Below are 14,857 nucleotides of genomic sequence, written 5' to 3'. Positions count from 1 at the left end.
ATTCTGACTACCTTGGAAGGTAGGTATAAGGAGATTTGGCCAGTAAGTGTATTTTGAGTATTTTAAGCATTTCTTTCTTAGAAAAACTAAGTAGGTTTTAGGAATACAATTCCTTAAGTCAAACTGTGATTTTTACCTTGACATTTATGATGCCTATAAATGACCATGATATTATTTCAAATCATAGAGTAACAAAGGCAAGTCATAGATAACTAGAAACTAAATTTTTGGTGGTGAGCACACTGTAGGGTATACAGAAATAAAAATATAATATTGTACACGTGAAACATATATAATGTTATAAACCAATGTTACTTCAATAAAAAATAAATACTTCACTAAAAAAAAAAGACAAGTCATGGAATAAAGCATGATGCAACTCTAACATTTCATGCTTGAATAGAATTGTATTCTCACCAAAGAGGCCCTTTTCCCTTTTATATTTATGTGTTGTTCGGGTTACAATTTACTGTCCTTAATATGGACGTTCAGACAGACACTCCAGTCTTTCTATGAAATGGATAGGGGCATGATAAACTGCAGATTTCTAGACACCATACTCAGAGATGTCAATTCAGTTGCTCTTAGTAGGATTCAGGAGTCTAGATTTTTCATAATTACCCTAGGTGATTCTGATGCAAGAGGGTCCAGGGACCACCTCTTGAGAAACACAGTTTTATTAGGTAAATTTAGAAGGAGTTAGAGCAGGGCTGACCCTGTTTAAATATGAAGAGGTAAAAATCTGGGTTCCATTTAACATCTCATAGAGACTATTAGGCCAGTCCTAATGGACAATGCTTGAAACTCCTGTGTGAGCAAAAGGCACTGCATCCTAATTTTTTTCAATTATAAATAAAAATCAGTTGGGTGTTGAATAATTTATGGCTTCCTGCAAAGCTGTATTTGAAAACATCAAGCTGGCAGCCTGTGCCATTCCAGCCCACGCATGGACAGCTGCCATGCATGCATATCCGTTACTTTTTTGGGGATTATCTCCACATGCTGTATTATCTGGCTTTCCACATTAGCAAGTAACATGAAACACAATCAATATCACAGAAGCCACAACACAATTAAAGACAAAGATGAGGCATCCATAGCTTGCTGGTACAGAAACCTGAAGGGAATAAGGTATTGTCCTCTAATTACAGAAGCCAATCCTGGTTAGAAGTAAAGATAAATCTGATAGTTACTGACTTGCTGGAGGTCCCTTCAGATATGACTACTCAACTTTCCAATTAAGATAGTTATTGGTAATGGAACTTAAGAAATCAAAGTCATAAAAATGGTTACATTTTACAAGTCAATTGGATGAGAATGTTGGAAGTGTTAAGATTCCTCTGAGAGGAATTTAATTACCTTAAAGGAAGGTAGTGTATAATCATTTCATACACCAGGACTTTACATATCAGGTTTGAATTTTCAGTTTATTCCCATTGAGCTAAATGGAGAATGTTGATTTGGTAAGAATCTGTTACCCTGAATTTCATATGCCACCCACCCCAATATGATACAAAGATTTTGGGTCTTAGTAATTCTGGCTCATCAACTGAACAGAAACTGAATTTACATATTGATAGTACTGGACCAAAACAAAAAGGAAAACTCAAACAAAGGTGATATCTGACAACCCAAATATGAGTCATGTTTTTTCTAATGATAAGTCCTTTTCATTGGTGAGCTTTCTCACCCATTAATTTTTATTCCCTTCAGATTTTGCTTATGTGGATTGTAGCGTTTCACATTTTATTCTTTAAAAGAAGCCCTAAACGCACCTCCTGTGTGTTCTGGTTCCCAGGTGCCTTCACCGGGTAGCGGCTGCTGTAATGACAAAACTCTGCTCTCCGGTGGCCTCAGAGTAGATGCTAGTCTGTGGAATTTGTGAATTCTGTCTCTGACAAGAAGAGCATTGTCCCTCTCATGTTCTGCACTCTCTCTGGCATCAGACTGACCAAGATCCTTCTTTTGGACTACATTTGCAATCTCAGCTACCAGGTCTGACTCTGATTCTGCCTTTTCTGTAGGATTATATTTATGCACATGAACAACATCTTCCCTTTCTCCTAGCAGCTTGGAAAGTAGTGAATAGAAATCACCTGTGAAAAAAAGAGAAGAGATAAGGGGTGGAGAGTTGATAAGATTGCAAAATTTACAAAATTTTGTGCCTTAAATAATATCACCTCCTGATTCCTCATACTAAGTGAGAGAGAAGGTTGCTCTCAGATGTTCAAGCATGGGGAGAAAAAGATGATTTTCCAGAACAATGAAAAAATAATATGCTTCACATTTCATTTTACAAACCACCCATTTCCTTCTGTTATCTCAGGAGTCAACAACACTAAATAACCTCTATGAGCATAATAGTAGAAACAAAATAATGCATATGTGACTGCAGGGCATGTTTCAATAAATGGTTTTCAACAAGGTTACTTTGGATTGATTTGGAAGTCAGAGTTCATCAGCTTTCTAAAATAAAATATTATCAACAGCTACATCAGAAAACAGCTATCTTCATAGGCAAACCCTTTGAAGTTGTCTTCTAAAAGCCTATTAAAATGTAATCCACAAAAAATTAAATGTGTATTTTTGAGCAGGTGCTATAAAACACAGAAAATCCAACATCCACTTGGCAACTGGAAAACCAAAGTTTTATTATTTTGTTAACTGTGTTACTGTAAGTAGCTCCAGTTGTTTATTTTAAATAAGAAATGAATAAATTCCAGAAAAATAATTTTGTGAGAAAAGAATATTTTTAAATCAGTTTCAAGCAAAAGAGATTTTAACAAACTAGTATCATTGGAATGATACATCACTGAAATGTATTTCATGTCTTCCTGTACTAAGAAGTAAACTTGGATATGATAATATAATTCCATGAAAACAAATTATTTATAAAATATTACAACAGATACAACATACGACTATGGAAGGCTCAAGAAGCATTTTAATCCTCATCAGTTACATCTGTGGCTTCAAATCCATTCACATCAACTGTGTGAATGGGAAACATGTATATTCTCAACGGAATCATAAATCTGCTTTTCTAACCCAAACCCAAAGGAAACCCACAGTTCTTCCTTTTCGCACTCTATACTAAGTGCTGCTAATGAAACTTATGATTGTGGAGTCCTTTTGCTTAAGTTTTAATTATATTTATAGCACGATCAGATAACATTTATAAAATCTTTTTTATGACCATTAGGAAATAAAAATAATAACTGGTTTAGCCAGGATACATTCCACTAAAGAATATGTTATTAAAATATTGGTGCAAGGGGATATGAAGTCTTTCCAAAATGATGCTGAGATCCTGTCATGTTTATAAATAATCTTGGTTTAATGATTCAAAGTAGGTTTTCAATTCTTGCCCATGAAAGCAGCTTATCCTAGGTGAGATCTTCAATCAGAAAATAATTACCAAGTATTAGGGCCAATATCAGTAAAATGAACAAAGCAAATTACAATGCAACCAATTCCGGTAGGTCACAGTGGCATTCTGCCTTACAGAAGAGAAATTAACCCATTACTGTGTAATTCTCCTGCCCCACACACTAAATATAAATAGCTTAATATGCTGTTGTGCAATGAAACATTTTATATAGAAGATAAAAACAAGATGATTTCAGGAACAGAAAAAGAACACAATTTTAAAACTTAAATCTATGACATTAGGCTAATGTTGATGGAGGAACACAGGCTTAGAACTATGAATAGTTATTCAGGTTTGTCAGTAAAAATCTGAAAAGCTGTGATAAAATACCAAATACAGAGTACTTGGTTCCTTTGAAATGATCATTTACAATGATCACTGGGTTAGGAAAACAAAAATTTAGCAATGTAAGTGGCTTGGCTCCACACAAATGCACCAGCCTTGTGAGAACAGAGCTTCAGAACAGCATCTCACTTCTAGAGATTACACGCAGGAGCCACTAGATGGCTATCTCTTACATTCTTATGCACAAACCAGAAAGGTTTCTTTTTTTTTTTCTCTTCTGGTGTATGGAATATATGAAATCCCAAAACGTTAACCGTCTTTCTTAGTCATATTAAGATCTTGATTGAGGAAATCTACCTAACCTTGAGTACAATGGATGGAACAGAACATAAACAGAGGAAGTTGGGTGGTCTCTACCCCAGTTTCATTTCTCAATATTCTCTTTTCCTTTTCAGTTTATATTATAGCCATTTTGGACTTTTACTTCCTTGAATGTCAACTCTAAGAAGATATTGTTTCTTCTTCCTGGGACATTCTCTCCCTAGTAGTCAACTAGTTCCTCAACCTTCAGATGTTACTTAGGCGTCACTTACATCCAAGAAGCCTGCCTTGACAGTCAGATTACGGGTGGCTGCTATGTGCGCCTACAGCACTCTGCTCTTTCCTTGTATTGTTATTACCCAATGTCTGGTCTGCACTTCACACTAGTGTTCGGATCCAACCCCTGACACTTAATAGCTATTCTGTGCCTTTAAGCAAGTTACTTAACCTTTTAAAATAGATAATGAAAACTACCCTTAAAAATTGTTTTGTGGATTTAAAGAAGATAGTTAATGTAAAATGCCCAGTCCAGTGTATTTCATAAAGTAGATATCACTAAATTATAGCTATTATAATTACTAACGACAAAGATATAAACTCTAGTTGCAACATGCATTTGATTCAATCTATTGTTTACCTAAAATTAAAAAAAATCAGTTTCTGTTTCGTATTGAAGTATTGGGATTTTCATGATGGAAAAAAGCCACCTTTAAGTTTACAGCCCTCTATTTTCTCAACAAGTCATTACGGCTGCCTTTGTGATTTGCTTCCTGATTTTGCCAAAGAAGGTTGTACCTGCACTTCTGCACTTTCTCTCTCTCTCCTTTTTTCTTTTTTTATTAGTCTATTTTTGGAGAAAGAACTATCCCTACCCCAGTGTTCTGGATGCCAGCCCTCCCTGAGCCTTCTGAAGCCTTTCCCATCTCCTTTTTCTTTCTTTTCTAATACAATTACTCTGCCAAAGATTTGACTCAGGCTATAAACACACTCACTTCGGGCTTATCTTGAGTGGTCATGGAGACGAGAAGAGACCCTCCTCTGACAAAGCAGGTCGTTCAAGCTTCTTCATTTTCCCTCTTTCTTTAACAAGTTCCAGCACCATCTACAAGAGCTTTCTATGATAATGGAAATAGTCTATACCTGTGCTGCCAATATGATAGCTCCTAGACACATGGGACTACTGAGTATTTGTAATGTGGCCAGTAAGACTGAGAAACTTAACTTTTAAGTTTACTTACTTTTAATTCATTTATATTCAAAGTTAAATAGCCACATGCGGTTAGTATCTACCATACTGGACAGTGTGGGGTTATGTGCTGCTTCATCCTTCCTCATATCCTCTTTCTTCCTAAATCGAAGGCATTTGCTTCCACTCCCTACTTCACTCCTGTATGGCTTCTGCATGAGTTGCTCAAGAGCTCCTAGTTGCCAAAGCCAATAGACTCTTCATCCTGACCTACTGGTGGCATATACCCCTTTACAGTTCCTTCAGAACCTCTCTCCTTATAATATTGTTCTTTCCAGATCTTCACCTGTCATCTTGGCTTCCTCTTACTCTGCCCAACATATGGAATGTTCCTGTTTTCTGAGGTCTTTCCCTGGCATACTTTTATTGTCCCTGGCTAAGGCTTCTTCCTACTACGTGATCTCAGCCACTCACAAAGCTTAAGCTGCTACATTCAGACAAGTGACTCCAAAATCTGGAGATTTCCTAGAACCTAGAATTTAGTGGTATATAAAACTGCCATCTGGAAATTTCCACTTGGATTGAATGTCTATTTCAATGGGATTTTGAACTCAACATGTCTAAACCTGGGCTCTTAATCTTCTCCCCATACTTTATTTTTTTTTTATAGTATCTCTCTCAGTGATGAAACCATGTTTTGGGACAATCAATCCAGAAAACTAGATTCATTTTTCTCTCACCAGTGAATCACAAAGTCATTTGATTCATCGATGCCGATTTGTCAACATCACCTTTTCCCTCCTTCCCACCAGTACTCACCTGAGATTCTTATCACCCCATAATTGTCATGCTGAAGGACTACCCCTTCTTCTTCAGAACAGACCCTCACCCCTGCCTTCAATGGAAAAGTCTGTCTGGAATGGTATTAAAGCTGCTCGACCTTTGTGCAACTGACTTGTGATTGAGGGTAACCTGCGTCCCCTAGATACTTCCCAGTTATGACCCCTTTTCCTCAGCTCAGTTAACCTATGTGTTTCGGGGTAGTATTCTCTAATTCTATTCTGGGTCCTGCTGCTAAGCAGACCATATAATTTAATTACCAAACTGGGACACATTTGAGAAAAGAAAGGGGTGTTGTTAATATTTATACTAGGCATAAACTGGTACAATCCTGGAAAAACTGGGAGGTATAATTACCCTACTTATTCTCAACAGAGATAACATATAAAGAAGTACTTTATAAACTACAAATGACAATAATAGTAATAGCAGCTAATACTTTTTGAGAGCTCAGCATGACCAAGTCACTTTACTGAGTGCTTTATACAACAGAACACATTTAACCTCTGTGAAATACTTACTGTCCTCATTTTAGATGAGGAATCTAATGGCACAGTACTAAGGTGCACAGCCGGTAGCATGTTGAACTTGGATTTGAAGGAGACAGCCTGACCGAGGGATCCACCTTCTAAGTATCACTATACTGGATCCAGGTTCCCTTACCTTTTCTGTACTGGCCCTATCTCTTTCCTGTGAATTCACCTCAGACCTGTCAATCTTACTATATTAAATTTTTTTTTTCTTTTTAAAGTAACAGTCTACTGAGCTCAGGTGCCAGGTTTATGGTTTAACCGAACAAGTTTCTTTTTTTTGTCCTATCCTGGCTTGTCTTCTTTTTATTATAACTTATAAGACTCTAATAAATTAGTCAATACATACATATACAATAGTAATTTGCACAAAGCTGGCCTAAAGAATAATGACTGGTTTCTTTTTGGCTTGAAAAAGTAGAAAAGTTTTCTATCTTCTATTCTCTTTAATAGTTTTCACTTACCACTGGCAATATACCTTACATGTATGATAAAATTCTCTAAGATGATCTAAAAAAACTTTTTTCGTACATTAAAGTTATCTGAGAAGGGACAAATGGCAAGGTATAAATGTGATTTTATATAAAAATAACCCCCTCTCATTTCTTATATATTGTCATATTTCCAGTGATTAGTACTGTTCCTATCATAGCAGATACTCAATAAATGATTCTGGAATGAATACTGTGTTATAAATGGCTTCTGCATTAGTAAAGATAAAAATTTTTCCTTGATGATTTTAGGCTGCAGTGATTTCCATTTCTTTCTTTTCCTCACTTCAAACTTTGATTCTTATCTTAAGAAATGCAGAAATGCTCTAGGTCTTTAAGTTATTTGGCTGAGTGGGTTTGGTATTTGGGAAACACTAGTGAAGTAGCAGCTAATGTGTCAGGAAAAGGAACACAGCCTAACACAAGAGAGTCTAAAACACCACCAACTAAACTCCAAGTTTGTTAGCTGTGTGCTTGTGTTAACTATTTCATGGCTCAATGGACATTTTTCTATTTAGTTGGGATCACTCACTATTCCCTCCCACCAGCATGGAAGTTTCTCTGGTTTACTTTCAGGAATATGGTAAGATCAAACTAAACAAGATGGAAACATACCTTGAAAAAAGTGCCCCATGCTTTTTTCTTTTAATAAAATGCTTTAAGATTATTGGATTAAAAAACAAGTATCCCTACTTTTAGACAGCATAAAATCTTAATTGTGGCAGGCATTTTTATTTTTAAAGTGATCAAGAGCCTCTTGGTAATCTTTCAGAATATAAACTGCCATTTCCCACACAAATCACTAGTACTTCATTACCTAAAACAAACAGCTTTTGTTACTGCTTATTGCTCTATGATTTCTATGGTACATGGAGAGTAAATAGGATATTCATTAGCAGTTTAACCACTGACAAAATATGCCAAGTAACCAAGCTAATGAGATCACAATAATGCAACAACAACTGATTAATAAGAGGGATACAAGGAATGAAAAGATAAAAGCATTTCTTTTTAGATTTTCATATTTTAGTTTATGAGTCAGTCATAGCTGACACTTTGCCTTCTGGTTAAAGTTGATCTGGCTTACTGACTGTTTACTTATTACTAACCCACAACATTTATCCTACTAGCCTTAGTGAAATAAAACACATGATCATGATGACCAGCTCAAGGATCATACTTTATTACTTTTTCCTCCTATAGGACTCATCTGATTGGGAAACAATCAGAAATGGGCCTTTTAACTCTTTTCTTTTTTTAAGAAAATGAGACAAATGTGAAAAGGGAGAAGTTAGGAGATGATGACTTTTGCAACTGCCATACCCGCTGATCTATATCAGAAAGGCCAACCATGCGATAAATGATCATTCATATCTGCCTATTCTGTTATTAGGAAACCAGTTCAAAAGAGCATCCACTCAGCTTCCCAGAGCCTTGGCGGGGTATTTAGAGTTGTGTTTGATAGATGAGTTCAATAAATAAAGACTTGTGAGCTGCTCATAAATCATAACAAACTGAACGGAAATATAAACAAGACTTGTATCTTCTTTAAAACAGCAAAGTGGTATTGAGAATGCTTGGAATAAGCTAAGAAGATGCTACTAAAATCATTTGGACTTTATTAGGGGATGAAGGGAGTGTCCTATTTTGAACAACAAAGGAATATAAATTTTAACTACTAAGCCCAGTCTGTGTTTTGTTCTTCTCATAAATGGTTTATCAACTGTTACTTTAATAAGCTTTTACAGCAGACTACTGTCCTGTTAAGTTGCAACCTTGTTCCCTTGATTCTGCTTATTTGGTAAAACATGCCAATGGTAATTCATTTTTGTTAGCATAAAACCATTGTGAAATTATTCTGTTTCACAGAAGGTGTCTGAAGACCTTTAACTATCTGGGGCCATGGAGTGTTTTCCCTCTACAAATTGTATTTTTGTCATATTCCTCCTGCTTTGGGAATATAGTACCTCATGCTGACCTTTGAGTATAAAGATTGATTATATGAGGGCATGAAGACTACAATGAGAAGAGTCTGGAGCAAACTGAATAAAACATGCTAAAACTCCTACCTGCAGCAAAAGAAATGCTGTCCAGAGAATAACGTACAATAACAAGGACATACTGGTATTACAGATTTGACTTTCAATTCTGCCTTGAGGTTTTTTTTTTTTTAAATTAATTAATTAATTAATTTTTGGCTGCATTGGGTCCTCGTTGCTGCGCGTGGGCCCTTTCCAGCTGTGGCAAGCGGGGGCTTACCCTTTGCCGTGGTGTGCGGGCCTCTCACTGCAGTGGCCTCTCCCGTTGTGGAGCACCGGCTCCAGGCGTGTGGGCTTCAGCAGTTGTGGCTCGCAGGCTCTAGAGCGCAGGCTCAGTAGTTGTGGCGCACGGGCTTAGGTGCTCCGCAGCATGTGGGATCCTCCAGGACCAGGGCTCAAACCCATGTCCCCTGCTCTGGCAGGCAGATTCCCAACCACTGGCCAGCAGGGAAGTCCCTGCCTTGAGTTTTTTTAAGACATAAAATCTTCCCAATACAACTGACATAAGTTTCAACAGTAGATCTATACTTTGAATTTTAAAGGAGAGAAACACCCAAATTCAGAACTCCTAAATGTAGTTGTATAGATTCATGCTTGAAGCTGGCATGCCTTTTAGTTTCAGCCCACATTCCTTGCCTGAACAATGTTGATAGAACGTTCAGGTTGTACCTTTAGTATAGTGAACATATATAAAAAATCATAACGCATAAAAAATAAAGAGGAAAAAAAACATGCCTTAGTTTCCTAAAAGTGCCAACCAGAACATATAAGTAAAAGATACATTTGTGTGTGAAAAATCTGAAAAACCTCAACATCTTTCTCATTCTGTATAGTCTCCTAGGATTCATTTCCTCCACCCAGAATCACTGTCTAGTTGGGTTTTATTGTTTAGCTTATTGTACTTATTACATACACAGGGAATTCTTCACTTACAACGTTTTCAAAGCTTGGTGACATTTCCGTTTGTTTTGAATGGCCATTAGTGTTTTTCTGCATAAAAGCAGGCATAATCAACTCATTCACCTAAGCTCACCTGTAGACAAATAGGCTATTTTCAAAGCACTATGGGCAGGAATATACACATATTATGCAGTCATTAAAAATCCTGAATGCCAATAATTTTTATAGTTGGAGGAAATATTCAAGATATGGTATTTTAAAAAGAAGATATAAAAATGTGCATACATTATGATCTAAATATTTTAAAAATAATATACATATATATGTAAAATATATATTTCACACAGGGTGTACATATACACCCATATTTCTGGGGATTATGGATGATATTTGTTTACTTCTTCATACTTTTCTATAACTTCCAAATATTCTATAATGAATATGATTAAAAAATTCTAATACGCATTATTTTTAAAAAATCTCTGCAGATTTAATTAAAGCCTCATTAAAATGTTTTCCACTGTTGGGCTTCCCTGGTGGCACAGTGGTTAAGAATCCGCCTGCCAATGCAGGGGACATGGGTTCGAGCCCTGGTCTGGGAAGATCCCACATGTCGTGGAGCAACTAAGCCCGTGCGCCACAACTACTGAGCCTGCACCCTAGAGCCTGCAAGCCACAACTACAGAGCCTGCGCTCTAGAACCCACAAGCCACAACTACTGAGCCCGTGAGCCACAGCTACTGAAGCCCATGCACCTAGAGTCCATGCTCTGCAACGAGAAGCCACCGCAATGAGAAGCCCGCGCACAGCAATGAAGAGTAGCCCCCCTTCGCCGCAACTAGAGAAAGCCCGCGCGCAGCAACAAAGACCCAATGCAGCCAAAAATAAATAAATAAAATAAATAAATTTATTAAAAAAAAATGTTTTCCACTGTTGCATGATGATCCAGGACAACCTGATAGGTAAAGATGTCCATATAATGAGGTTCCTCTGGTGTCTCCGTAATTATACTTTTTGAGATAGAGTCTGAGATACATTTGCCTTCGGCCAAATTTTGTTCAAGAGGCAGCAAAGGCAGACAAGGATGCTGCAGCAGGTTAGTGTGCTTGTGAGTAAGCACAGGATGGGCAGTTCTACATGGATTCACACAACTCAGATGTCTCTTTCAAACTAGTTAACTTCTGGTCAAGGTTAATATTCTGGTGAAAATTAATAGCTAGCAATTTTAGTGATAAGAATTTCAAAGGAGGAGGATTAACCAAGATGGCAGAGTAGAAGGACGTGCTCTCACTCCCTCTTGCGAGAGCACCAGAATCACAACTGGCTGCTGGACAATCATCGACAGGAAGACCCTGGACGTCACCAAGGAGGATACCCCACGTCCAAGGACAGAGGAGAAGCCACAGTGAGACGGTAGGAGGGGCCCAATCAGAGTAAAATCAAATCCCATAACTGCTGGGTGGGTGACTCACAGACTGGCGAGCACTTATACCACAGAAGTCCACCCACTGGACTGAAGGTTCTGAGCCCCACGTCAGGCTTCCCAACCTGGGGGTCCGGCAACGGGAGGAGGAATTCATAGAGAATCAGACTTTGAAGTCTAGTGGGAATTGATTGCAGGACTTCGACAGGACTGGGGGAAACAGAGACTCCACTCTTGGAGGGCGCACACAAAATAGTGTGTGCATCGGGACCCAGGGGAAGGAGCAGTGACCCTGGGGGAGACTGAACCAGACATACCTGCTGGTGTTGGCGGGGTCTCCTACAGAGGCGGGGGATGGCTCTGTTTCACCGTGGGGACAAGGACACTGGCAGCGGAGGTTCTGGGAGGTACTCCTTGGCGTGAGCCCTCCCAGAGTCTGCCATTAGCCCCACCAAAGAGCCCGGGTAGGCTCCAGTGTTGGGTTGCCACAGGCAAAACAACCAACAGGGAGGGAACCCAGCCCCACCCATCAACAGTCAAGTGGATTTAAGTTTTACGGAGCTCTGACCTCCACAGCAACAGTCAGCTCCACCCACCTCCAGAGCCTCCCATCAAGCCTCTTAGATAGCCTCAACCACCAGAGGGCAGACAGCAGAAGCAAGAAGAACTAAAGTCCTGCAGCCTGTGGAACAGAAACCACATTTACAGAAAGATAGACAAGATGAAAAGGCAGAGGGCTATATACCAGATGAAGGAACAAGAAAAAAACCCCAGAAAAACAACTAAATGAAGTGGAGATAGGCAACCTTCCAGAAAAAGAATTCAGAATAATGATAGTGAAGATGATCCAGGACCTCGGAATAAGAATGGAGGCAAAGATTGAGAAGATGCAAGAAATGATTAACAAAGACCTAGAAGAATTAAAGAACAAACAAACAGAGATGAACAATACAATAACTGAAATGAAAACTACACTAGAAGGAATCAATAGCAGAATAACCGAGGCAGAAGAACGGATAAGTGACCTGGAAGACAGAATGGTGGAATTCACTGCTGCGGAACAGACTAAAGAAAAAAGAATGAAAAGAAATGAAGACAGCCTAAGAGACCTCTGGGACAACATTAAACGCAACAACATTCGCATTATAGGGGTCCCAGAAGTAGAAGAGAGAGAGAAAGGACCAGAGAAAATATTTGAAGAGATTATAGTCGAAAACTTCCCTAACATGGGAAAGGAAATAGCCACCCAAGTCCAGGAAGCGCAGAGAGTCCCATACAGGATAAACCCAAGGAGAAACACGCCAAAACACATAGTAATCAAAGTGGCAAAAATTAAAGACAAAGAAAAATTATTGAAAGCAGCAAGGGAAAAACGACAAATAACATACAAGGGAATTCCCATAAGGTTAACAGCTGATTTCTCAGCAGAAACTCTACAAGCCAGAAGGCAGTGGCATGATATACTTAAAGTGATGAAAGGGAAGAACCTACAACCAAGATTACTCTACCCAGCAAGGATCTCATTTAGATTCGATGGAGAAATCAAAAGCTTTACAGACAAGCAAAAGCTAAGAGAATTCAGCACCACCAAACCAGCTCTACAACAAATGCTAAAGGAACTTCTCTAAGTGGGAAACACAAGAGAAGAAAAGGACCTACAAAAACAAACCCAAAACAATTAAGAAAATGGTCATAGGAACATACATATCGATAATTACCTTAAATGTGAATGGATTAAATGCTCCAACCAAAAGACACAGGCCTGCTGAATGGATACAAAAACAAGACCCATATATATGCTGTCTACAAGAGACCCACTTTAGACCTAGGGACACATACAGACTGAAAGTGAGGGGATGGAAAAAGATATTCCATGCAAATGGAAATCAAAAGAAAGCTGGAGTAGCTATACTCATATCAGATAAAATAGACTTTAAAATAAAGAATGTTACAAGTGACAAGGAAGGACACTACATAATGATCAAGGGATCAATCCAAGAAGAAGATATAACAATTATAAATATATATGCACCCAACATAGGAGCACCTCAATACATAAGGCAACTGCTAACAGCTATAAAAGAGGAAATCGACAGTAACACAATAATGGTGGGGGACTTTAACACCTCACATACACCAATGGACAGATCATCCAAATTGAAAATAAATAAGGAAACAGAAGCTTTAAATGACACAATAGACCAGATAGATTTAATTGATATTTATAGGACATTCCACCCAAAAACAGCAGATTACACGTTCTTCTCAAGTGCGCATGGAACATTCTCCAGGATAGATCACATCTTGGGTCACAAATCAAGCCTCAGTAAATTTAAGAAAATTGAAATCATATCAAGCATCTTTTCTGACCACAACGCTATGAGATTAGAAATGAATTACAGGGAAAAAAACGTAAAAAACACAAACACATGGAGGCTAAACAATACGTTACTAAATAACCAAGAGATCACTGAAGAAATCAAAGAGGAAATCAAAAAATACCTAGAGACAAATGACAATGAAAACACGACGACCCAAAACCTATGGGATGCAGCAAAAGCAGTTCTAAGAGGGAAGTTTATAGCTATACAAGCCTACCTAAAGAAACAAGAAAAATCTCAAGTAAACAGTCTAACCTTACACCTAAAGAAACTAGAGAAAGAAGAACAAACAAAACCCAAAGTTAGCAGAAGGAAAGAAATCATAAAGATCAGAGCGGAAATAAATCAAATAGAAACAAAGAAAACAATAGCAAAGATCAATAAAACTAAAAGCTGGTTCTTTGAGAAGATAAACAAAATTGATAAGCCGTCAGCCAGACTCATCAAGAAAAAGAGGGAGAGGACTCAAATCAATAAAATCAGAAATGAAAAAGGAGAAGTTACAACAGACACCGCAGAAATCCAAAGCATCCTAAGAGACTACTACAAGCAACATTATGCCAATAAAATGGACAACCTGGAAGAAATGGACAAATTCTTAGAAAGGTATAACCTTCCAAGACTGAACCAGGAAGAAGCAGAAAATATGAACAGACCCATCACAAGTAATGAAATTGAAACTGTGATTAAAAATCTTCCAACAAACAAAAGTCCAGGACCAGATGGCTTCACAGGTGAATTCTATCAAACATTTAGAGAAGAGCTAACACCCATCCTTCTCAAACTCTTCCAAAAAATTGCAGAGGAAGGAACACTCCCAAACTCATTCTATGAGGCCACCATCACCCTGATACCAAAACCAGACAGAGAAACTACAAAAAAAGAAAATTACAGACCAATATCACTGATGAATATAGATGCAAAAATCCTCAACAAAATACTAGCAAGCAGAATCCAACAACACATTAAAAGGATCATACACCACGATCAAGTGGGATTTATCCCAGGGATGCAAGGATTCTTCAATATAC

General features: G+C 37.9%; 1 protein-coding gene across 9 annotated transcripts in view; it reads right to left on the bottom strand.

The window, feature by feature from the left end:
- Window positions 1–14,857, bottom strand: part of PAM (peptidylglycine alpha-amidating monooxygenase) — a 296,746-nt gene that overhangs the window by 40,028 nt on the left and 241,861 nt on the right. For 7 of the 9 annotated variants that reach the window (XM_068535686.1, XM_068535682.1, XM_068535681.1 and 4 more), the window contains one exon: window positions 1,776–2,096. The exons of the other annotated variants lie outside the window; for them this stretch is intronic. In XM_068535686.1, the coding sequence (XP_068391787.1) occupies window positions 1,776–2,096 (321 nt within the window). The remainder of the gene's footprint in view (window positions 1–1,775; window positions 2,097–14,857) is intronic. 9 annotated transcript variants of the gene reach the window in all.

The sequence above is a fragment of the Eschrichtius robustus genome, chromosome 2 (genome assembly GCF_028021215.1).
Source record: "Eschrichtius robustus isolate mEscRob2 chromosome 2, mEscRob2.pri, whole genome shotgun sequence".
Lineage (NCBI taxonomy): Eukaryota > Metazoa > Chordata > Mammalia > Artiodactyla > Eschrichtiidae > Eschrichtius > Eschrichtius robustus.
Note: the sequence above shows the minus strand (reverse complement) of the source record. Positions and strands in the feature narration are given on the sequence as shown.